At 54.6% G+C, this 25,298-nt stretch overlaps 1 protein-coding gene across 1 annotated transcript in view; it reads right to left on the bottom strand.

Moving 5' to 3' along the window:
* Positions 1-358: 358 nt before the first annotated feature.
* IQSEC3 (IQ motif and Sec7 domain ArfGEF 3) overlaps positions 359-25,298 on the bottom strand; it is a 112,238-nt gene continuing 87,298 nt past the window's right edge. Inside the window, 11 exon segments of the mRNA XM_037847947.1 lie at positions 359-3,984; positions 7,367-7,416; positions 8,939-9,031; positions 11,903-11,915; positions 11,918-12,066; positions 12,210-12,243; positions 12,245-12,310; positions 14,140-14,263; positions 15,641-15,782; positions 20,404-20,570; positions 21,091-21,213. Of these exon segments, the coding sequence (XP_037703875.1) occupies positions 3,553-3,984; positions 7,367-7,416; positions 8,939-9,031; positions 11,903-11,915; positions 11,918-12,066; positions 12,210-12,243; positions 12,245-12,310; positions 14,140-14,263; positions 15,641-15,782; positions 20,404-20,570; positions 21,091-21,213 (1,393 nt within the window). The 3' untranslated portion in view covers positions 359-3,552.

The raw sequence follows: 25,298 nt of genomic DNA, 5'->3' as shown, positions 1-25,298 counted from the left end.
CAGGGTGCATGTGTGTGTGCACAGAGTGTGCTGGAAGGCGCAGTAGCCGGCACACACATGGTCAATATCCCAGGCCTGCACCCCCAGCTCTGCCCACCTCTCTGGCACCAGGGCCCGCTGACTGAGGACAAGGCTTCCCGAACCTCTCACGTCAGGGCCCGTGAGGAGGCTAGCCTGGGGCAAAGGGTAAGGTACTGTGGCCAGGCAAGAGCAGCCTGGGGCCTCCAGCTGCCCCAGGCTGAGGGCACCAGAATCTCCTCTGACCTCAGACCCACGCCAGCCGGACGCTCTGATCCACGGTGGACTCTCCCTCTTGGAGAACAAAAGAAATGAGCCGACACAGTTTGCTCAAGTGACATATTTCAATATAATCTCTAAAACTCTATGAATTGAACAGATAAAATACCTCTGGGCTATTTTGTTACAAAATATTTGCCATTTGGATTAGTTGCTGGGTGCAGCCACCTGCCTTTCCCTGGAGAGGTTTCTCTCCAGTGGGTGGAGAGGTGTTGAGGGGAGTGGGGTGGTGCATCAAGAGGGGCAGGAGGCATTTCCCAGGGCTCTTGTGTACATCCGGACTCAAAGACTGACAGACAGATGGTTATCAGGGGAGTCTACTGGGTACAAAGAGACATTCTGGCAGGCTACAGGGAACAGGTGGGTGGGGAGTCAAGGACTTCAGGGATCAGGGGCCCAGGGTTGATAAGAGTGTGTGCATGAGCCAACATGTCTTTGGAGACAGACAGACAGGCTTCTGGGACAGACTGCCAGGGCTGGGTCTTGCTTCAGGTCTGGAGGTGGGATTTGTGCAAGAGTGGGTGGCAAACATAGCTTCAGCCTCCACTACTGACTTGGGGGTTGGGGCCAAATGGATAAAATTGGGAGAGGAGCCCAGGTCCCCAAGTAAGGCCTAGAGATTTGACAGTGGACCTTCTCGGGTTAATTGGGCCTGGACCCTGGAAGCTGGGGCCTGGGACTGGAGGCTGTGCCTTGGGGCTCAGCCACACTCCACTCCCCTCTCCATCTTGGCCCAAGAACATCTTCAGCTGGGTCCTTGGGAGAACCTGGGACCCTGACATGGTTGCTGCTTAGGGCTGGGGGCAGGAGGCAGTTCCCAGGGCTCTGGGGGAGAAAGGTGGGCAGAGGTGGGGCTGCAGGTGCAGGGAACCCTTCTCCCCCTGAGAGTGAGGAGGGCCAGCTGTATTTTGCCCCAGGCTCTGGGGATTAAATGCCCCTGGCAGCCCAGGATTGGCTCCAGGTGCTGCAGACTGGAGGCTGGTCTGCTTCCTCGGGCAGAACCCCCAGGCCACCACGTGGCCCAGGGCCGCCCCTAAGATATCCCAGGTACAAGCCTCTACCACGCAGAAGGGGCACTGGGATGCTGCAGCCCCGATCCTCGCGGGCAACGCTCCACATATGCATCACCCTGAGACCCCTCCTGGTCCCCAATCTGGCGGAGGTGAGAGGGAGGGGCCGGCCGACCTCACAAAGTAGCTGCGCCCGTCAATAGGAAAGGAGGGCACTGTGCAAACTGTGAGGAGCCATGAACAGGAGAGCTCAGCAGGCAGACGGGGCTGCCCAGGCCAGGGCCCCTTCTTCTGCAGCCCCCCGTATCCATGGTTCCTGTCACCCAATTATCTAGCCACACACATGGCTTATCTTCCTTCATAACTTGTTCTCTCCACCTCCCCTTCATAATTCTCTCTCCCCGTGTCCTCCTTTGAGACTCGTCCACTCTAGTACCCAACTCCACCCCACCGCGGGTCCCTGGTGCCTGCTGCCCAGGCCTTCACTCTTTAAGGACAATTCCTGCCTCGACCAGGGTGTCAGGAGTGGCTAGATTTGTGCACCCACCTGCCGGCTGCTCCATTCCTAAAGGTGCAAATGGCAGCGTCCTGTTTACAGACAAGGCAGGGTTGGGTCCACGCAGCATGGACAGGGCTGAGCAGCTGGGCTGGGGGCACAAAGGGAAGAGGGTGGCAAACAGGCTGCAAGTTATAGAACCTGGGCTGACAGGGCCAGAAATAAACTCACTGGGTGACATCATTATGACGTCTGGGTGACCACACACAGACACAAAACTAGGTCATCTCTGCACCTCAGGGCGCGGGCAAGACTCTGCTTCCAGCTGGCCCAGGGTTCTGCTTCAGGTCAGGGCTGGGAGAGAAGCTGATTCACTTCAGACTTTGCCAGTACCCTCTGGCACCTCTGAGGCCACGTTAACTTGGGTTCCAAGTTGGGAGGGGACCCTAACGAAGGGCAGTGATGAGCTGCTGGCGTGATGACCAGACAGTCCCGGCTGGCTCGGCGCTGGGTGCAGCAGAGCCTGACACCACCCTCAGGGCCAGGGCTGGGGCCCTTCTGGAAGCCTGGCTCTGGGGGGATCTGTTTAAAAGTTGATCTCCAATTCTGCTCAGCACTGGAGGAGTCAAAGAGCATCCAGAAGTTCCTGCTTGACTCTCCTGGCAATTTTGAGGGTTCGAGGACACTTTCAACCCCCCTGCTGGGGCAGGTCTGGTGCTTTCCAGGAGGGAAGATTTAAGGCCCGAGGGGCCGGTTTGGGATGGCAGCAGGGGAAAGGCGAGTGCCTCTGGAGCGCCTGCTTTCTCACCCACCTCTGCACCCAAATTCCCCCTGGAGGCAACAGAAGCAAGAGGCAGCCCTGACATGGTCTAAATCCTACCTCTGCTGGCTGCATCCGCCCCCTGGGCAAATCACTGCCCTTTCTCCCTGTTTCTGCTTCACAAAGGACAAAATTAACCTGGTTCTCACACGTGTTTATCTGTGGGTTGACTGAGCATTTGGTGCAAAGGAACTAAGAAACTCTCAAAAAGGTGCATCTTGTAGCTCTAGGACCCCAGTGTTCCAGGGCCCTGCTGAACTGGCCACTGGAGCTGAGGGTCTCCCCCTTCCCTCCTCCCTGGCTCGTAGCTTTCCTGGAGCCTGGGACTTCCAGTCTGGACAGCCCTAGGCAGGCAGAGCCCCCAGCCCCTGAAAAAGCAAGAGAGGCTTTGGGGCGCAGGGGAGGTCCATGTGGACAGGGGAGCTGCCCCCTGAGCCTGTCAGGCTGGGGGTGGAGGGCAGCAGAGAGAGCCGCCTCTCCTCCCACCGCCTGCCCACATGGCCCCTCTAGGGAGCAGGTGCCGACCCTCCTCCACCCCGAATTGGCCCAGGTGGTGAGCCCGGCCAACTCCCTCCGATGGCCAGTCCGGCCCCTGCTCCTGCCCAACTTGGCACTAACAGACTAAAAGGCCCGAGGTTAGGACCTTACCTCCTGCTTCCTCTAATCCGCGGTCCGACTAGGGGGAGTGGTGGCAAGAGGAGGCGGCCTGGCTATGGGGGCTGTGCAGGGCCCCGGGAGAGTGAGGTGGCATCTCCAGATCGGGGGGAGAGGGTGCCCAACTGGGGGAGGAAAGCACGGTCGGGAGAGGCAAGACCAGACTCCAGGGACCAGGGTTCCCCTTCCAAAACGACGGTGATCAGAGACCAGGACGGCACTGTGCCAGGGGACGGGGTGCAGCCGGCCCTCCTGGGCCCCGGGGTGGGCAGAGTCTACACCAGGCTCCTGGAGCCGCTGGAGTGGCGGCGCCGGTGCAGCAGGGGGCCGGGAGGGCAGAACTGGTGTGGGTGGTTGTAGGGGGGCGGGGGCGGGGGCAGTGGGGGCTGGTGGATGACCTTGACCGGGGAGCCCGGGCCGCCCAGCGGGGTGGAGCCACAGGAGTCAGACGAGGAGGAGGCGTAGCAGGTGAGGGCCTGGCTCAGCAGGGGCTCCATGCGGGCCAGGCAGGGCTTGTCCAGGACGATGACCTTGACAATCTGCTGACACTGTACCAGGGTCCCCGGGGGTGTGGGCGGCGGTGGCGGCAGCGGTGGGGGCTCTCGCAGGGGGCTAGACTGCAGGTCTGCAAGCGGCACCGGCGCTCCCTTCTCGGCCCCCAGCCCGGAGCTGTGCTGGGACGTTTGAAGCCTGTTGTGAATTGACACCTAGTTTAGAAACAGCCAGAGAAGCATGGAATGTTACAAGACTAATTCCCAGCTGCTAGGACTGGATCCCCTGACCACCCCCTCTGTTTCCCCTGCTCTCCTGGTCTCCTGCTGCCCGACATGTGCTCTGGTCCCTCACCTTCACCCTTTCCCCATCTCTCCACCTGGAGAAAAACTGGCGGTGAGCAATCTCACCTCTTTGGGCCTCAGTTTCCTCACCTGTGAGGTGGACAGTTGGACTAGTGGACCGTAAGTTTCCAACCTGCTCTAAGTTATGATGATGCTGACCTGCCCGATGGCTCTGGCCTTGGGCAAACTTCCCTCCACCTGCCTGCCCACCCACCTCTGAGCTGGAAAGCAGGGATAAGAGTGCTGCCCCCTCCCCACTCCCAGGACTGTGTTAAGCACAAAGGGCAAGTAGACACAACCACAGGGCCAAGCATCGTTGGGCCTTGCCACCCCCCCTTCTCCTGCCATCTTTGTTAAAGAGGAAACCCCACTGTCACTGCTGATGTCATGAAGGTGCTCAAACCAGAAAGCTAGGGACCCTGCAGGGATGGCCGGGGCCTTCCCCATCCGCCGAGACTCCCCAAATCCACAGCCCACATTTGAGAGCAGCCCAGATGGTCCGGGGCGGAGTCTTGGGCCCCAGCTGCCCTTTGGGCCCCATATGGGTCCTGGTTAGACCTGTTCCCCTGCAGGAGGGCCCTACCCACAAGGGGCTCTAATCTTTCCCTGCTGGATGGGGCAAGAGGAGGTGCCCGAGAGCCCCTCCTCAGACCATGGAGGTCACAGTGGACCAGGTGACCTGGATGAAATAGGCTGAAGGGGGGCTGTAGGATTCTGGAAGGAGGGGATTTCATTGTTCACCTTGTCTCATCCCCAAGCTCCCTCAGCCTCTTGAAATGACATGCCACAGCCCCTCTGAACACCTGGGCCCTTAGGGGGATGGCTGAGACCCTTCCCCTCTCAGGATGCTTCCTAGTGGGCCACCATCTGCTCCTGGGGATCACCGTCCAGTGCAGAGCACGGGGGTGTCACCGCGGCTGCAGGGGAGGGTCCTTACCCCCGGGCCCAGCCCAAATCTATCTCGAACCCCTAAACTGGCAGATCCTAATCCCGTTTACTGGCAAATAGTGCGATTTCAGGGAACTGCTTTCCTGGATCTGTGTACTCGAAATGGGCTGCTTTCCCCTCCCCCTGCTCACCCCTGCTCTTTGTCCCCCCCCCAATATTCATGAGCCCCCAACTACTTGCTGAGCATGGATCTGGGTGTTATTCCAGCCTCAGCTGCATTTTCCAGGCCTGGGGACAAAGGGACTCCCTGGACTCCCTGAGCCCCTCCCTGCCCTGCTGAGATGGACGGAGACAGGGAGAGGCTGGGGGCCACTTCCTCTTGGGGAGCCCTTGGTGGTCCTCAGGTGCACAGGCCTTTGTCACCACCGCTGTTGGAGGGAACGTGCTCCTTCGCCTTTTGCTCATATTCTGGATTATTCCCCAAGAGATACGTGGCCGAAGGCAGCCAAGGCTCGGCCCACGGAGCCTTCCTTCTCCTCCTCCCCGGCTGCCCCCACCGTAGCCCCCGCCCCTCAGCCCCATCCCGCCCCTCCTCTCACCTCCCACGGGCCGCGGGCTGACTCCCCTCAACGGTCTGCATCTCCCCCACCCCCGCCCGGCTCCTCTTTCTTTAATAGTAAGTGAAAAGCAGGAAGTGACAACAAAACACCCTCTCTTTCCAACCCCGTTCTCACCTCCCTGCTGATGAAAGAAAGAAAGAGAGGGAGAGAGAGGCAGTCGGGATGGAACATGAGTAGCAGGTCAGAACAGCTCAGATGGAGAAGCGCCGGCCGGAGGGGCTCGGCCAGGCAAGGGCGGACAGAGGGCAGAGGACAAGAGAGCCGGGGGCCCGGCTGAGAGGCCATGGGCGGCGAGGCTGCCCCCTGTGCAGGGCGGCGGAGGCTGGCAGGGCCCTGGGGCTAGCCAAGGGGGCGGCAGCCTTGCAGACAGCCACTGGCCCTTTGGGGCTGGGTGGGAGGGAAGCCGGGCATCTGATTGCTTGTCCTCTCCAGGCAGGTCAGGCTAAGGCACGGGCAGGGCCAGGAGAAGAAACGGAGGGCTGGGAACTCAGTGTGTTTATCTGCAAGGCTAGAGAATGGGCAGCCGCAGGAAGACGGGGAGAGTAGGGGGCGGAGGATGGAATACCCACCCTGGGGGCTTGTCAGCTGCTGGGGCAGGAAGCTCCTCCGTGTAAAGGTGCCTCCTCCAGACACAGGTGTGTGGGGGAGTGGGGGGCTATGGGGGCGGAGGGAAGAAACTGAGCTCCCCTGGGGTACCCTGGGGCTTCCCAGAGCTTAGTCAGGCTGGTGGGCTGGGCTCCTCCCTCAAAAGTGGGGGTCCCTGTAGAGCATCAGAGTAGGAGCCTCTCCAGCTTAGGGTGGGGGGTAAGAAAAGGAGGTGACTGTGTGAGCAGCCAGTGGCCCCTGAGGCCTGGCCGAGGACAGTTTGGGGAAGGCTCCCTGAGGGGCATGGGGAGTCGGGGATGGGCCAGGGCCCAGCAAGGTTTGCAGGGGCGACTGCCTGCCCCCCTGCCCCGGGCCGCTGCAGGTGCCACCTGCTGCTGCTACTTCCCCACCCCCTCTCCTTTCTGTCCCTGGGCAACAGAGCAGCCCAAGGGGGTGGGGCTCAGGGATGGGTGTTCTCTCTCCCAGCACAGACGGGCTTCAGGTTTATCAGCCCTTCCCCCACGAAAAACTCCAAGGTGACCCCAACCCTCCTCTGCCCCGTTTTCTCCAGCAGACACCCCTCCCCTGTGTTCAGCCGGCCACATGGGATAGCTGTGTCCACCCTCCCAGCTACCCCCACTCTCAATTCTCCAACTTCCTCAAGAGGTACCCAGGAGGGCAGAGATCACTTGGGGACCTGACCTAGAGGGTGGTTCCCTGGAGGGACCCCAGGCCCCCTCCCCTAGAGGGTGGGAGGATTCTGGGCAGGGGATAGTGGGTTCTCTGTTAAGCAAGTATTTGGGGATCAGTGAGCAAGAAGCAGTTCGCTGGGGAAGTGCATTTGAGAGGCATCTGGGTGGGCTCACCCTGGAGGGGGTGGTGGGCTCCACCTCCTGGGGGCTGGGCCTGGGAGGGCAACAGCTGGGGCAGGCTGGGGAGGGAGTGGGTAGAGAGTATGTGCGGCTGAATTAGCATGGGAACAGCGGCATTACCCATTACAGCTAGCAGTAACTTTTAATTGTATCTCTTGAAATTGGTAAAATGGTGACTCGGGCTGGGGAGGCATTGATTAATACCTGAGAAGAGAAACAACAGAGTCGGTGAGAAGGACAAGGAGGGGGCAGACAATCACTCACCTCGGGCGCCAGGCCTCCACTTACCTCCACCGTGCTCTCCGCCGGCTTCTCCCCCAGTGCTGCCTCCCTTTTGGCTTTGAATGCAAAGAGCACAGGGCTCAATCCCCACTTGCCTGAACACCAATCCAGCTCCATCACCTACCCCCCAGAAGCTCTGCCACTAGGCAGAGGCGGCAATAAGGCTCCCCATGCCTCGCTACTCCCACTCCCGACCAAGTGGCAGCCTGGGGCTCCGGACTGGACGTTCTAAGGTCTGCCACTTAGTCACTGTGTGACCTTGAGCAACATGCAACACCTCTCTGGGCCTCTGCAGACTGGAAGAGCTCTGAAGTTCTATCTGATGTTGACAGGGTTGAGTCTAATTTACCCACAGTCAAAGCCTCCCCAATAAGGGCTGTGAATGTTGGCTTATAAAGATGGGCATGGGTCCTTTGCTCCCAGAGACACAGGGCCCTGCAGCTTCCAACAGAAGCAGCCTGGGTGCAGGGTGTGGGTGGGGAATCCAGAAAGAATCACAGCTGAGATTTGGCTCCGGGGCTTACGCAGCTGTGCAAACAAGCAGTGACCCAGGTCCTAAGTCCTTACAGAAACGGGGGTGAAGGGTGGGGTAATGAAAATCAGACAGGCTGAAGGATTACTAACAGCCGCTGGCAGGTCAAATCCACAGACAGAAGAGGATTTCACAGCGAGAATCTCCGGGGAGCAGAAAGAGCCCCGAGTCTGGCTTGGAGAATGAATCGCATCTCCTAGTGGTGTGACGCATTCCTATGAGGGGTGTCTGTCCAAAATGTGTCATCAAGGCCAACGAAGGGTGACGGAGCAGCAGGACATATCCACTGGAGTTTTTCAGCTCAAGCTGTGGTGTCTTGCGTGTTCCGTTCCAGCACTTAGCACAGGGCCTAACACAGGCATGCACTATGGAATATTTGTGGATCATCAGCATAAATGACTGAGTTGAGTAATGAGTGAACATCGCCGGTTGGTTTGCAGGGGGTTGTTGGGATGGGACTGAATTCTCAAGCCATCTCTCCTTCTAATGCTCTTTTATGTGGGACTGGGGGAGCAGACGTGCTCCCTGCAGGTGGGGGTGAGGTCAGGGGCAGGAGGATGTCAGCGGGAGGAAGGCAGCAGGTCTTGAGGCCGGGCCAAAGATGATGCAAAATCTGCCACTGACTTGACCGGTCTGGAGTGAATAATTCAATCTGAAGGAACCAGTTGAGAAACTGGGTTTGGGGGCTTACTGGATTTTGGGTGGGCCAACTCTGAGCCTGGGATGATGGAGGGCTTGTGGCTCATATGCAAAAAGGCTTTAAGAGCAAAAGCAAGGGTTCCAGACCCTTCTGGCTACCTTTTCTTACGCTGCTCTGAACTTTCAGCGCGGTTTGTAAAATGGACATGTTTCTCTCTTACCTTCTCTCTTGTTCTACTACTACAGCCATAAAATTGGTAGAAAGTAATGGTCATGGAAACATGCAACACCCTCCTGCAAAGTCCCCAGGACCCAAAACCAGGGGCCATGAGTGACCTCCGGGTGGGCTCAGGGCTCAGCCTTCGGGGCCTGGGGTCCCGGAGACTCCGAGGTGGGGCTGAGCTCACCTGTAGGCGATCCCTGCTTGGACTCAGGCTCCACCTGGGCTCCGCCAGGCTTGAAGGACAGGGTCTTTGCTCCCTGCTGCTTCTCCAGCTCCCCTAGGGAATGGAAAGGCCCATGAAGAGAGGGAAACCCTAGAACCTCGACAGGTGGAGCAGAGAGAAGGAATGAGGAGAGAGGGAAGGAGGAGGGAGAGAAGACAAGGGGGCTCCCTAATCTATGCTACAAAAACATGGACTTCAGAGTCTGGCCGAGATGGTTTGGCATCCTGGCCTCTTCACCGGTATGTGGGGTGGATAACATCTATTTAAACATCCCAACAGAGAGGCAGAGAAGAGGTTATGAGGGAGGCAGCCTGCCTGGGTTTGAATCCTGGGTCTGACACTTCCTAGCTGTGTGGCTTTAGGCAAGTTCCTTAACCTCTCAGTGTCTCACCAGAGGGGACAGCAGTGCCCTCTTTGGGTTATTAAGAGGATTGCATGAGAAAAAAAAAAAACATTTAAAGCATTTGGAGCAGGGCCTGGTTCCTGGCGAGAGCTCAATCAGTGTTAGCTTTTGTTACAATGCAAGCCAAACACCCGGCAGGCAGCCCACCTTAGCTCTGTTGGCGGTATTTGGCCCATCGACCATGCACCCGGCAGGACTGAGGGCTCCAGCCCCCACCCTGGCTGGCTGAACGCCTGCAGGGTTTGCTAAACCCTCCCAAGGAAGATATTTTACACCCTGAGGACGTCTGGCGGTGTTGGACAGACTGCATGCCCAGGTATCTGTCTTGATGCACAAGTTTAATTCCTCTCACTGGACAGTAAACCTCTTCCTTCTTGCTCTTCCTCTGAGGAGTAGAGAGCTGGCTGTCTCTCCATCCTTGGAGATGCGACAGACATTATTAGAGCTCTCTCCTCCAGCCTGTGTTTGCCAGGAGGCATCATTCAAGTTCCTTTTATTAAGCGCTCTCCTGGGTCCCATTTTCTGTCCTTCCTGGTAATCCTGGGACACTGAACTGCAAACCCCTCAAACCAGAAAACAATCTGTAACTGATTGCCTGAATCACACAATCAATCAACACCAAATATTTTCACTGAGCTAAGAGGGCTCCTCTCCCAGTTATGGGCTCTCCTGGTGCTGGAGAAATTAGCATGGTTGGAGAACCTGGGTGCAAAATCTTGTCTTATCACTGACTGTGGAGTTGGGGCAGCTTCATTAGGCTCTGTCAGCCTCAGTTTCCTCATCAGTAAAATGGGAATTAAATACACTTGCGGCTGCAAGCAGCCCAGTGCTCAATAAATGCCAGCCATCACCGTTGTTCACTTTCTTTTTCTCTGGCTTCCTTTCCTTCCTGTCTCCCTGACCTGCCCTTCATCTCTCCGCCACAGTTCCTTTCCTTTCTCTCCATCCGAACAACATGAGCCGAATGCAAGCCTTGCCCCTCTCTCCCTGCTCCTCTGCCCTGAGGCAGCAGGAGCTGCATTCCCGTCTTGACACACAGATTTGACAACAGCGACTCCTCTGCACTCTGGGGACAGTGACGAAGCCAACAGGGGAAAGGCGCCCTGGCCAGCAATGCCAGTGTCAGTCGGTGAGCTGCAGCTCCTCGGGGCTGTTCAGGGCCATCTGTGACGTTTCGGCAATGAGAGAAGTGAAGCTATCCTTGAGAATGTTCCAGAACAACAGCCAAGGTGGCCTCTCTGGGCACCCAGGTCAGTCCTTGAAAGGAGTCTGTTAGTTGCACTGCTGGACCCGAGGATGCCAACGATGGAGAAGAGGGACTTTACCCTCCACCCCCTCCTCAAGCAGCTGCCTCAGTGCCTTTGGTTATAACCTAATGGGATTATTTTCTTAGGAAATTATAAACAGAACTTCTGCTCTCACTCTCGGAGTGGACAGCGCCTGAGCCTCTGAGTCAGATTTGAATGCGAACGCAGTTCTTCGGTCTGTAGCGAGCACAGTCCGGGCCCTCAGTCCTTCTCTGAGCCTCGTCTGTAAAAGGGGACAACTCATCTACCTCGCAGGGTCACCACGAGGCTTTGCAGAATAAAAGCGGCCACCAGAGTTGCTGATCCCAAAATGGTGATTAGAAAGCACCACCCTGTCCTACCAGCCCCTGCTCACAAACTTCCACTGCCTTCCCCGTCACCTAAGGATTTATATCAATTTTAGAAAACACTTTTCAACTAAGTGGGCCATATAATCAAGGCGGAGCACCTTTTAAATTTTCTGTCTTAGTTTCTGAACACATTCTTATTTTATTTTTCCCTAGAAGCTCCCTGAAGCCGCACTGTAAAACTTGCAGAGAGTCACAGGTTTGCAGCTACCCTCTGCTTTTTTACTTTCTCAAACCAAAAAGCAAATGGTAAACCACTGGGCATGGAGAAGAGACCCTTGCCTTTTCTCAAATGCCTGAACTAGAAAGACCCAAAGGACAAACCCCAAATGAGAGATAGTCTATAACCTGTCTTTCAAATGTACAGCATCATGAAAAACTAAAGTGGGAGAACTAGTCTAGCTTTAAGAAGATTAGAGAAATGAAACAACCAGATGCGAGACGTGAACCTTGACTGGATCCTGGGAAAAGTCCATACAGGACTTGGTGACTTGGGTCTGTGTCCCCACCTTGGTCAGCTCACCCAGCTGCCCCAGACGAACCCAGGAGAGTTCTGTTCCAAGGGGCCCACACACAGCCCACGGGCCTGGCTAGGCACACACCCACCCATGCGCAGCTAGCACGCCTTGCTTCAACTGTGAATAAACACAGAGAGCAGCACATCCACATTGGGCCCTGCTGGACCTGAAGCCCACCAGGGGCAGGGGGCCAGGAAGGAGGGGAGCATCGGGGAGGGCAGGAGGGTCCTCGGCTCACTCTGCACTGGCTCCAAAGTGGGGGCGCAGCCAGAGTCGAGCTGTCCACAGGATGACCCCGTCCCTGGCCAAGCAGGGGTCCGCCCATCCACCCTTACCTGCCACGTCCTTACACTCTATCCTGATCTCTGCTCCAGCTCCGTCACCTCGGCGATGGACTCCTTCAGGTCCTCCACAAACTTCTGCATCTCGTCCGAGCCCAGGGCACAGAAATGCAGCACCTGCTTCTTCTCAGAGCCCGAGAGCGGGGTCACCAGTGTGATACCATGAGAGTAATCTGGAAACCAGAGCCCAGGGCAGGGCAGCAGCTGGAGCCAGCTGCAGCTGGGGAGGGGCTGGGCTTTGGGACATCCGGCCCCCTCTTCCCTACCACCATGCCCTTCTCCCTCAACTTCCCTCCGGGTCCTGGCTCAGACATACATTCATTCTCAAAGAGGTGGAACTGCATTCCCAGGCAGGCCAACTGACTTGCAGAAGGTGTACGTGGAGGAGCTCTTCTTCTTCGGGCAGAGTTTGAGAATCTGTCCAAGAAGGGGAGGCAGACATGCTTTGAGATGCAGATGTTCCTGTCGACACACATGCGCATACAGGGATACGGGGACACCCAGGGCACTGGACAAGGTCTCGTGAGCACACAACACACACAATACACACACACACGTGCACACTCATACAGTTAGGATACCTTCACACACACATACATTATATCAAAATATGTTTCTGCACTGCATAAAACCCTCCTGTGGCAAATTCCACTGCACTTAGATGCCAATACATACTTCCAACCATGGCTTATGAGCCCTACCCTCTCAGCTCCCTGCCTCAATCTCTGGCTTTACTCTCAAGCCACACTACCCTGTTGCTGCAGCTTGAACAGGGCAAGCTCAGTCCTGCCACAAGCCTTTTGCACTTGTGGTTCCCATTTCCATAACTCTCCTACAGCTGCTCGCATTGCTGGGCTGTCCTCACTACTGAGGCCTTAACTCAAATGGTTCCTCTTCGGAGAGGCCTTGCCTGACCATCCCAACTAAAAAGCAAACAAAAGCAAAAGAAAGACAAAAAAACCCACCCTGGCCTCAGTCACTATCTTACCACCCTGTTTTATTGTCCTCATAGCACCTTCCTCCCAACCCCCAGCTGCATCTGATAGCTTTTCCTGTGATTTCTATCTCCCTCCCTTCATAAAATGAAAGCTCATTCAGCCAGTCGTTCAATAAACCTTCTAAGGGCCTGCTCTCCAGAGCCCCTGCTCTCCAGGAAGAGAAGACAGTTAAGGTACAAATCAACCAACAACCAACCAACCCATCAAGCAAGCAAGCTAGCAAACAAAATAACAAGAAAACCAAAGTGGAGAAATGGATAAGTAAGATACTTTCAGACACTGATTAGTGTCTGAAAATGAGAGAGGGGAAGGCCGAGAGGGTGATGGGCAGGCGACTGTGACAGGTGACTAGGGACAGCCTCACGGAGAAGGTGGCATTTGAATTGAGACCTGAATGAAGAGAGGGAGGCAGCCGTGCGAAGGCTGGGAGCAGCTTTTTAAGCAGAATTAGCAGCAGGAACAAAGGCCTGAGAGGGGAGGAAGCCTGTCCCCAGGGAGGCAGCTTTGGGGACTGGGGGGCAGCTGGAGCAGCCCAGCCCCAGGCGCAGAGTAGGGGGCACGGAGGTCAGACTGGGCAAGGGCAGTCCTGGGGGCCGTGGGGCCAGGCCCGGGGTCTGCACCTCCTTCCCCTTGCTCGGGAAGCTGGAGGAGGGTCTGACGCATGGCAGGCATGTCCTGATCTGGGCTCTAGAAAGATCACTCAGCGGCTGGCCACGGAGGGACAAGTGCAGGGGTGGGAGCCCAGAGTGGAGGCTGAGGCTGGCAGCCCTGCGTGGAGGGGGCTGCAACAGAAAGCAGAAGTGGAGGTAGTGAGAGGTTGTTAGATGTGGGGTGACTTTAGAGGGAGTGCCACCGTGACTCAATGAGAGAGGCCAAAAGGGAGGGAAAGAGAGAAACTAAATCCTGTTGACTGCTGTTTCCAGCACGTAGAACCAATGTCTGGCACGTGGCTGACACTCATTAAATATTTGTGGAGTGGACACCTGTTCTCAGAACAAAGAACATGTCCCCCCTGATGTGCACACACACATGCACACACATGCACACATGGACACACACGCTACCCCCCAGACCCGCCGTCCATCCCGGGCTGTAGGACCTGTGCCCCGCTGCTGTTGCCCATCCCGGCCCCAGGTTTCCCATAAAGGGGGAAGGCAGGTCCTGGTCTCAGGACTGGAGCATGAGCTCCCCTGTGCCTTGGTTTCACAAGCTGCCGACCCTGCGCAGCCCCCTGCCCGGGGCGCTCACCACCAGCAGGTCGTTGAAAAGGAACACCTCCCTCTGGTGCGCAGCCTGCTTCTGCAGCTTGTTCACATCGGTCACCTCGAAGAGCCGGCTGCAGCAGACAAGGCGGCGGTGGGGCACCGACAGCCCTGGAACCGCGGGCGCTCAGCGGGAGATGCCGGGGGGCTGGGGCCTCCCCTTCCCCAGCGTCCATTTCCCACAAGAGGAGACTGAGGCCCTGAAACTGAGGCCCTGAGACAAGAGGGCCTGAACGGAACCCCGAGGCCCTCCTTCCTCATCCAGCGCTCTTTCCCACTCCCACACCTCCTGGGGAGCCCGGCTCAGGGAGGAAGGGGTTTCCTTCACTGTGGTAAATGAGTAGAGAAAGGGGTGGGAAAGGAGGCAGGAAATTGCAAAGAGCTTGCAGATTGTTCAATCCAGTCACTGTCAACCTTTTTCCCTCTAAGACCTTCTTGAGGGCATCGCCATGTCCCTTTTCTCCACCACACATCCAAGAGCAAGTGTGCAAGAGAGGGGGGCTATAGGGATACCTCGGATCTACTCCAGTGTAAGACACGCCAGTCACTGGCAAACCAGACAGAAACTAAGACCTCAGCTCTGAAGGCTCTGAAGCAAAAACGGGCCCTCCCACAGAGAGCCAGAGGAGCAAGCCCAGGGCAGGGCCTCGGACAAGGCCCAAACTCTCCCTACCCGCTCTCCGAGCCAGCAAGGTAGGGAGGAGAAACCAGAGACAGAGAAGAGAACCTGTCGTGGTTCCTTTATATTTATGGTATGACTAGTCTCTGCCAACATTCAAGTTGTGTAATAATCTACAGAGAATGCCCACTTTAAAAGCCATTGCAGGGCAAGCTAAGGACAAAGCATTGCCAGCTGCCAGCCCCAGAATGCCACAGTCTTCAGGAGAAAGCATTGCCTTGATGCCTTGATTTAGACTTTCTCTTAACTTCAAAACTGTGAGCAAATAAATTCCTATTAACAACCCCTCCACCCCCACAAAAAAGTCACTGCAAACGTGGAAAAGATTGCTTGTGACACAGGTCCCAGTGGGTGGGGCACCCAGATGGCTGGAGGTAGCACAGTCTAGAGCTTTTACCTGAGCCTGTGTCCTGCCTTCTGTCTCGTTAGGACGACCAGGAATGCCTCTTTCCATCCCGTGCTAGGAGAAAAGGACCCCAAACCTCCCGTCATGGCCATCCACCCAGACACTTCAACCCTAGACCATGGGGAAGTCTTTCTTGACATCTCACCTCAGGCTCTCCTGCTGTAGTAAATCTGGGAGCCAGAGGCAGTGAGGAAATCAGGCAAGTGGAAGAATAGGATGCAGGGCATGGCTCAGAGAAGACAATCAATAACTATTTTTTAAGTGAACGAATAAAGGAAAGGTGGATTTGAAAGGTCAGGTGGAGATTGGGAGGAGACATCCAGGAGAAAGAAAGGAAAGGAAATGGGAGGTGGGGATGGCTTGGCAGCCCTGGGAGAGGAAGCTGGCCCTGCAATGACACTCACTGTCCTCATGCCCACGATGGACTTCTCCACCTTGGTGACGTACGTGACGTGGTCCTCGTTGGACTTGAGCTCCTTCTGCTGTATCCTTTCATAGATGCCCACCACCAGCTCCCTGGGGATGTCAGCGCCGTCATCCACACCTGCCAACGTGGGTGGGAAGGGGAGGCACGGGTGGGTGGGTGTCAGAGTCCAGACAGAAGCCCCTGTCCCACCAGACTGATTTCGCCATGTCCCCATTTCAATGCCTTCCATGGCTGGCTCCCGGCACCCATTATTTTAAGGACAAATTCCTGACCTGGCCCAAACACACATTTCTGGCCTCATCTTCTGCCACTACATACACAGAACCTCCCCTCCTGCTCCAAGTACAGCCTCCACGTTCCTGCTAAGTGCCTTGCTTCTGCAAATCTGTCTCCCCAGAATGTTCTCTGTGTCCCAAAAGGCCACAGACCCCCTCTGCCAACCCCCTCCACACCACCCCCCTTTTGAAGTCAAATGTTCTGTCTTCTTCTATTTTGGATCTCCACTCTCTTGGACCCCACAAGCACCCCAGAGCAGGGAACCCAGTGCTCAGTGATCAGTTGTTAAATAGGTGACAAGACCCTCCCCAACCTGTGTGGTGAGACATCAGGTGAAGAGGGACAGGAGGTAACGATAAAGCTCTGGCAACAAAAAAACGCTAGCAGAAACTATTCCAACGTGATAAAACAAAAACATGTTAAAAGTGGAAAAAAAGGAAAAGAAATATACCAACATTAAAATAGTTTTCTTTTGGAGGTAGAAACAGAGGCAATTTAAAACATTTTTTTTCTTTCTACTTCTTCCAGTTCTTTCTTTAATGGGCATATGCTCCTCTTAGAAGAGGCAAACAATTATGAATAGAACAACGTTGGCAAATATCCCCAAAGGAGTTTTCCCAATCACTGAGATGACATTATGCCTTCCATGAGAAATCCCTTTCCCAACCCCACCTCTTTCACATCTGATCTTGAACTTTAAAATCGGGCAAAGGAGCCATGCAGCACTGCTGGGGGCTGTAAGAAATCAGGCTGAAGGCAAGAAAAGCAGGAATAAGGACGGAACCTTCCCAGTTAAGCATGGCAGACTACACACCTCTGCTCCCACTAAAAACTCTGATAAAAAGGAATTTCTTTTAAAGGTTTAAACCCGCAAAGACAAAGAGAACTGGGGGAGAAGCAATGGCACCACGGGACCTGGAAAGTGGATGGGTGAGTGGGTAAATCCCAAACCCGAGAAAGCTGAAACCTAAGCCAGCAGCAAGGTCAGAAGCCCCCAACCACACAGGCTCCAGAATTGGCAGCAATAGGAACCCTGAAAGTGAAGGGGCAGTTTGGCTGGAGACAGGAAAATAGGTTGAAAATCAGTTTGAACAGCTGTGAGATGTCTTCATCCCCCCTCCTCCACCCTGCAGAAAACTGCAGGTGAATCCGCCGGAAGGGCTGACCCAGGAGCTCTGGGCTGGGACTCTAAGCACGGCCAAGGATGGGAGATCATGGTGAAAACTGGGGAAGGAAACAGACAACAGTACACTAAGACCCCTTGTACCCCAACTTCCCACAAAAATCTCACAACACTGGCAATCAGACTCGTGCCCTTTGAGCAACAGATTGGACATTTCTTCTCTGGGGAATCAACTGGTACAAGAGAAAATATCTAAAGATACTGTGGTAGCGGTCCCCCAATAAAACAACTCAACGAATCCCCTCTACCAGAAAGCCCCACAATCAGCAACCCCCCCATGCATACAGAGTCTTTAATCAGCTTTTTAGAGGTGCACACTTAACAAGTTTCACCAACTTTATATGGAAAGACTATAACATGGAAGAACCCAAAAGAAATAGAGGCAGCAGGGAGAAGGAAAATGAAACAAACAAATAAAACATATCACTAATATCTCAGAGAGATACAAGAAGCTACTGCCTCCATGAAACAAGAAAAGAATGCTATAAAAGAGGAACATTCAGAGAACAAAAAGGAGGTTTCTAAAATGAAAAACATGACAGCAGAAACTATAAAAATTAGAAGACTTGAAAGATAAAGCTGAGGGACAGCTTCCAGAAAGTTGAACAAGAAGACAAAGATGGCATATAGGAAAACCATGAAAATTAGAAGATCAAGCTAGGAGATCCAACATCTGAATAACAGGAGTTTCAGAAAGAAAATACAGAGAAAATAGAGGCAAAATTTATCAAATACAATATTTAACACACTGATGTTGGAATAGTGGCATTATTCACAATTGCCAAAAGATGGAAGTCACCCAAGTGTTCATCAACTGATGAATGGATAAATAAAATGTGGTGTATACATTAGTGGAATACTATTCAGCATTTAAAAGGGGGGAATGAAATCCTGATACACGTGACAACAACATGGATGAACCTTGAAGACATCATGTTGAGTGAAACAAGCCACACACAAAAGGACAAATATCATAGCATCTCAACATTTGAAATAATTAGAATAAGCAAACTCATAGAGTCAGAATCTAGTAAATAGTTTATCAGGGATGAGGTGGGGATAAGGAATGGGAAGTTAAGGCTTAAAATTCCTATTTGGAATGACGAAAATGTTTTGGTAATAGATGATGGTGGTGGTAGCACAACATTGTAAACTTAACTAAAAGCACTGAAATATATATCTGAATGTAATTAAAAGGGGAAATGTTAGATTGCATACATGGTAACAGAATAAAATCTTTAAAAATCCATGGAACTACACCACACAAACAGGGAACCCTAACTTAAGCCATGGGCTATAGTTAGTAATACAATTATAAAAATGTGCTGTCATCAATTGTAACAAATGTTCCACACATTTGTTAATAATAGGGTAGCATATGGGAATCCTATATTTTATGCACAATTGTTCTGTAACCCACATCTTCTCTAATAAAGAAAAAATACAATATTTAAGAAAACTTCCCACAATTAGAGGACATGTTTCTAGGGTGAAAGGACTAACTCAGTGCCAGGCACAATGGGTGAAAAATGACCCATCAGAAGGCACATCGTCATAAAATTTCAGAACACAAAGGAGAAGCAGAGAGCCTACAAGTTTTCATAGAGCGAGAAAATGAAATAATATGCGAAAGGTCAGGAACTGGAATTGCAGGGCAGCACTGTCCACTAAACTGCAAGGGAGAAATACCTTCAATATTCTGAGTGGAAATGTTTCCAATCTGGGCCCCTATTCCTAGCCAAACTCCCAAACAAGAGCAAAGTTAGAAAAATATATATTGAGACATGCATGTTCTCAAAAAGTCTGCCTCCAATGTACCTTTCCCCAGAAGTAAATAAAAAACAAGGACGCTGGGAGATCCGGGAGCAGGGATCCAACCCAGGAGCAAAGTGGAGGGGACGCCTGGATGGTGGTGGGGTGAGGTCCCACCGGGGGACCACACTGGAGCAGAGCTGGAGAAGCGGGGAGGGGGACCCTCGAGGAGATGGACCCATGGAGTACTTCCTGGGCCTGAATATTGAGAGGGACTCGACACTTAGGGTGGAGAGTCTGGGGATGAATGAGTGGCAGAGGGAGCTCATAGAGAGCTAAGCAAGCAGGAAAAGAAGGCAATTAATAACGCCAAGGAAAACAGAAGTAGAAAGGAATCGTAATCATTATATACTTCAAGACTCACGTGGAATTGTGTTTACCTAATCTTAATAACATAAACACTGATCCAACAAAAATGATGTTACAGCTATAAGGGGAGCATGGGGGTGCAGGATGGGTGTTTTAGTGGGAAGGAGGATGAAAGAGAGCAAGAAAGCTAAATCCTTACATTCTAGAACGGAAAATGAACAGATAATGCTTAAAAGCAAAAAGTCAACAAGCAGCACTGTCTCAAAGAAATCAGAATATACATAATGTATAATCCCATTCATAAGGTTCAAGAAAACCTAAAACTAATCAATGATGACAGAAGTCAGAAGAGTTGTTACTCTTGGGCAGGGGTATTGCCTGGGAAGGGATCTGAGAGAATGTTCTGAGGCAATGGAAATGATCTATATCTAGATCGGAGTGTGATTACACAGGTGTATACAAACGTAATTCCGCACCAAGCTCTCAGATTTATGCACCTTGCAGTATGCATTTTATAACAGTCGAACAGGTAATAGAAAAAAAAAAGCAGCCGTGTATCATGTTATTTAGAGATATCAGAAGAAACACAAAATAAATAGCTAAAAAAGTTGGAAGTGGTTGTCTCAAGGGAAGGAGAGCAGTGAGAGGGAGAAGGACTCATTTTTTTCTCTAGTAAGCCTTGTAGAATATTTGACTTTATTAAATTATGTGCATGTCTAACTTTGATTTTTTAAATGCTAAAAACAAAAAAAAAATGAGCACACATCACACTCTGCCAGTTCTATTTTGCTCCCTGCCAGGTGGTGCAGTAAATCTACTAGAAAGGGACATGGCTGGTAGAAGCCATAAGTTATCTGCAAGGCTGACTTAAGGAGACTTAGGACTCGAAAGCCCCATTCCTGGCTCTGCCTCATATGTCATGGAGTGGGAAGGGCTGGTACCACCGAGGCACCAACCATGGGGTCTCGAGGTCAGCGTGCCATGGGGGGCAAAGGGGCAGTGCCCAAGGGCAGTGTCAGCGGCTCCTGGCAAGTCCCCAGATGCCAGGCCCAGAGATCCGGGTGCAGTACCCTTGGGGTTTCCTCCAGCATGAACCCTGAACAGAATGTGGCCCAAGCGACGGCCTCACCACCCCCCATGCTGCCCCTACCACCTCACCTCGCAGGTTCCGGATAAAGTCCTCCAGCATCATCTTCCGGTCGGGCTTAATATTGGGGCTGTACATGTCGGTGTTGAGGAGGATGATGGCGAAGGCAAGGATGAAGATGGTGTCGGGGTTGTGGAACTGCTGTACCACCTCGGGGTTGCACATGCAGTAGCGCTGGCTGTGGGGCGACACGGAGGGGGACGCTGAGCCCCTCCCACCCAAGGCTCCTGCAACGGGCTGGGGGCTGTGGAGGGCGGCGCCCCGTCCCCTGAGAGCTTTGAGCCCAGGGAGGTTCCCGCCCCACCCTGTTGATTGCTGTCTGCCGCGACTCCAGTCCACTCCCCCACTGAGAGCACCACGGGTGCCCCACGGGACCAGCCTTGCACAGAGAAGATGCTTGGTGATGGGGCAGGTGAGGCGTAGTCCAGCCACGAGGACATCGGCGTTGCTTCCAGCTTAGGGAACTCAAGGATGCTGTCCCCTTTCTTTCCTTCTCTTCTTTCTCCCCAGCCTCCTCCCACCTACACCAGAAGAGGCTCTTCCCAGCCTCCCCCCCCTCGATGGACCCTCCAGCATCTCCCAATCCCCCAGGCTCACAGCAGCTCTGCTGCCCCACCCCACCCATTCCCCTGTGTCCCAGGCGGGTGTTGGAGGGTGTAGAGGAGAGTGGGGTTGTGGGGGACGGTGGGGGGCCCTACCTGAAGGCCTCTATGAGCCGCTCCACCTTCTGGGCCTCCCCCTGCACACGGATATGGGCCTGGAATTTCCGCAGGGCCTCGTCCAGCTCCATGCTGGAGAAGTCCATCTCGTCCACCACGCAGCTGAGGGAGGCAGGGAGGAGGCGTGAGGAGAAGTCACTACCAGAACCTTCCCGCCCGTGCTGGGGCTGAGGAGTAAGGCGCAGTGCCCCTGCTGGCTGGAACCAGGTGGGAGGGGACGGGCAGGCCAGTCCCATCCTGCCCTCCAGGGGCCTCGCTTCCATAACCCAAGGGGAAGGCTTAACAGCCCCATGAGGCAGGCCACTCCATAGCTAGAAACCTGAGGCCCAGAGAGGTCAGCTGACTGACCAAGGCCACACAGCCAGAGAGGAGGCTGAGCTCAGAGCTGCTGACTCCAAACCCCAAGTTCTTTCCTCTCAACCTCTGAGGATCTCAGAGCCCAACAATGGTTGAAATGTGAACAAATGCAATTTACTCTTCTGTTCCTTCAAGGACCTCAAAGGAGCCTGAATTTCTTTCAAGTGTAAAGTTTAGCTTCCCATTCGGGCTCCTGGTGACTGAAATCCCCTCCTGCTCCCCCCTCTTGCTTTAGGCAAAATGGTAAAGGAGCAAAGACCAGCCCCACTCAGCACCCAGCAGCTGCCCCTGGAACCGGCCCCCAGCCCCTAGGTAAGGCTCTGGGAAGATCGTGGCCTCTGAGGAGTGAGTGGCAAATTTGGCTCAATGTGGGAAGGATGGTGCAACACACAGGGCCGAGAACAGGAGGCCCAAACTCTGGACCTGGCCCAGCCACTTGATGTTCTCCTTAATGACCTTGGCTCACAGACTCACCTCTCGGAGCCTCGGTTTCCTCTTCTGAAAAGAGAGGAGGTCAGGGTTCCCGCTCCCCAGGGGCCCCGCCACCTCCGGCCTCTGAATGTTCTGCTTCCATGAAGAATGGGGGACAGAGGCCAAAGTCACCCTGCCGAACCCTGTCCTGAACTGCCCCTGGGGCCCCTCCCAATGGGGCTGGGACCCTCCAGCCCTCACCCCTTCCTGCCTTAGCAGGAATCCTGGGAGGGGTGGCACCCGAGAGGGCAGGGGTCCGGGATGACAGAAGGAAGGGGCCCAGGGAAGGCAGCAGAGACCAAGAGCTAAAGCCAGGGAGGGAGGAGGAGAGGACAGACAGACAGAGAGAGAGGGACGGAGAGAGATGGAGACAGAAAGACGGAGAGGGAGAGAAAAGACAAACACCCAGAGAGAGACGAGAAGATGGAGAGAGAGAAGAGACACTAAGAGACAGAGACACAGAGATGGTGAGAGATACAGAGTGAAAGCGAGAAACAGAACAAAGAGATAAACAGAAGGAAAAAAGAGAGAAAGAGAAGACAGAGGCAAGAAGGAAAAGAGGACAGACTAGCAAAAAGATATAGAAACCGGGGAGACAGAATGAGAAAAAGGTAGAAATCAAACAGGGAGAGAAAAACAGAGAGAATGAGAGGAAAGGTGAGAAAAAAAAGCGCAGCCGGGCAGGTGGGGCAGGGAGTGGAGAAGCAGCCACAGCGCACCTCCTCAGCCCAGGAGCTCCTGGACCCCTGTGGGGCCAAGGTGGGGGGCAGGCACCCCAGCTGGCCATGCTGATGGGCAGGTCAGCTCCGTGAGGGACCCCAGGCCCGCCCGTGGCCCTTCGTCCCTCTGGCTCCCCAGGCCGTGCCCCCGCCCGTCCGTGCACCCTCTCCCCGCTGCGGCCCCTGCCCTCTCCCCGAGGCCCCGGCCCCCGCTCTCGGTGTCCACGCCCCTCCCGGCGCCTCTCCCCGGGGACTCCTGCCCTGTGCTCGGGACCAGGCGCCCCCACAGTGAAGGGGGTGGCGCTGCTAGCCGCGGGCACGGCGCGCCCAGGCGCAGAAGGAGGCAGCGGGAGCAGCTGGAAGCGGGCGGGATCTGCTCGGCCAAGCGCGATGGCCTCGTTTCCAGAACACTCACTCAGGTGAAAGGCAGCCTGCTCTCTGGGGCCGCGGCTAAGAGCCCCGGGAGTGAGCCACCAGCAGGCCGGGGAGAAGCCGTCAGGCGGGAACGCCGGCGCGGTACACATCCACCACGGCCTGGGGTGCGGCGCAGGGGGAGGGGTCCCGACATCAAACACCTGCCAGCGGCTGTCCTGGGGACCCCGCCTGGAACCCACCCCAGATCTGCTGAATTAGAACATTTGGATGCAGAGCCTGGGAATCAGCATGCTTAACCAGCTTTCCAGGTGATCCTTAAAATTTGAAAACGAGAGGCTGAGTTAAGCTCAAGGGTAGGAGGGCTTCTGGCCCACATGGAGGCTTTTCAAATGGGGTCCAGCAACTCATGGCCACCAGGGCACCAGCCCATGCGGTCAACGTGTCCCTACCCAGCTATCTGGGGCTGATTTGGGGGTGGGGCAGCAAGAGGGGGAGGGATGGAGGTACATAAGATGGAGACCCCCCCACACACACACCTGTTTCCTGCCTTCCCCCTACGGTGCCCACCATGGGCATCACTGTTTGGTGGGAGGGGGTACCCTGCGTTTTTTCCAGCTGTAAAAGCGGCAGGTGGGAGGAAAGCAGCCGTGCTGAGTGGTGGAAGCACTGCTCTCCTCGAAGAGATAAGCCCCTCCTGTCTCAGAGTGGGGCTGGGCCCCTCACAGTGCTCCCCACCCCAACCTTCTCCAACAGGTACCCAGAAGCAGAGAGCCCACGCACAGAATAAGAGCACAGTCAGTGCCACGTCATTTCTGGCTGGCTTTGGAAAGCATCTCACGGCCCCGGCTTCTCCCTCCACCCCCTCCCTGCCTTCCGGGTGGGCCTGTGTCTTCCCAGGGAGGGCGGCTGGGAGCCAGGCTGCCCTCTCCACCAAGCCTGCTCCAGGCTCCGACAGTCCTGGCTGGCATGCTCCCCCCACTCCGGAGACCAAGGTCACCCTGGAGTCACCCCCAATCCTTCTCCTCCACAGCCTGGTTCTCCCTCCAGCCTTAATACTGGACTTAACACCTTCCTTGCTTCCCTATCTCCTTCCTCTTCTCTCACCTTCTTTCCCACTGCTTCTCTCACTTTGCAGTATCCACCAGCACTTAAAACCCCACCCCTCCGGTGACAATGGGATTGGGAAAGCCATAAGGACCACACTCTACTTTGTCTAGTTTATGGATGGATGAGTAGAAAAATAGGGGAAGGAAACAAACAGACAAAGATACCCAGTGTTCTTTTTTACTTCAATTGCTCTTTTTCACTCTAATTATTATTCTTGTTATTTTTGTGTGTGTGCTAATGAAGGTGTCAGGGATTGATTTGGGTGATGAATGTACCACTATGTAATGGTACTGTATACAATCGAAAGTACGATTTGTTTTGTATGACTGCGTGGTATGTGAATATATCTCAATAAAATGAAGATTAAAAAAAAAAAAAAAAAAACCCACCCCTCCATACTTCTCTGCCTCCCTGGGATCCAGGTGGGGAGCCCAGTGTTTTCCAAATCCATCCTGCTGCCCCCACCCAGGACAGCCACCGTCATCCGGGAGGTGCCCGTCTCCCCTCGTATGACCACATGTAAGATGAAAGACATCACTTGTTTCCAGTGGTCTTTGCTGGCATATGATCTCCCCAATTCACAGAGGGCAAAGCTACAGCCACAGAGGGGCTTGGCCCACCCACCCATGAGGAAGAGCCATCTCTCAGCTTCGGGTCTTGGGAGGCCCCTTCCCGAGCTGCCCTCCCACCCTTGATCCTGGGTGTGTGTGTGTGTGTGTGTGTGTGTGTGTGTGTGTGTGTCAGGGGGTCCTCACACCTGTGGAGAGCCTGCTCCCTCTGAGCTCTCATTTACTCTTGTTCCTAGTGCTTTAATAAGTGTGTGATGACTTAATCTCTATCCTGTGTGATATTAACCAGCAGCCCATTATTTTTACTGCACATGAGACCAAAGCACCTCATAGAGCTGGCCCTGCAGGGCCTGCACACATCACATTTCTTGCTGGAATCTTGTGGGCCAGGCCCACCCACCAGCCAGCCCCTCTCCTGCTCAGGGGCCTGTGCTAGTGTCTCTCTCCGGGGTGGGGTGGGGGGCTGCTATCTCACCCAGATGCTGGTGGGGTCTGTGCAGGGTGAGGGGGACAAGTGACACCATAAGGGGCCTGGCGAAAGCAGCAAGAGGAATCTCTCCCTCTTTAGCAGCCGGCACAGACCCAGAGC

This window comes from Choloepus didactylus, chromosome 8, assembly GCF_015220235.1.
Source record: "Choloepus didactylus isolate mChoDid1 chromosome 8, mChoDid1.pri, whole genome shotgun sequence".
In the NCBI taxonomy this organism is placed as follows: domain Eukaryota; kingdom Metazoa; phylum Chordata; class Mammalia; order Pilosa; family Megalonychidae; genus Choloepus; species Choloepus didactylus.
Note: the sequence above shows the minus strand (reverse complement) of the source record. Positions and strands in the feature narration are given on the sequence as shown.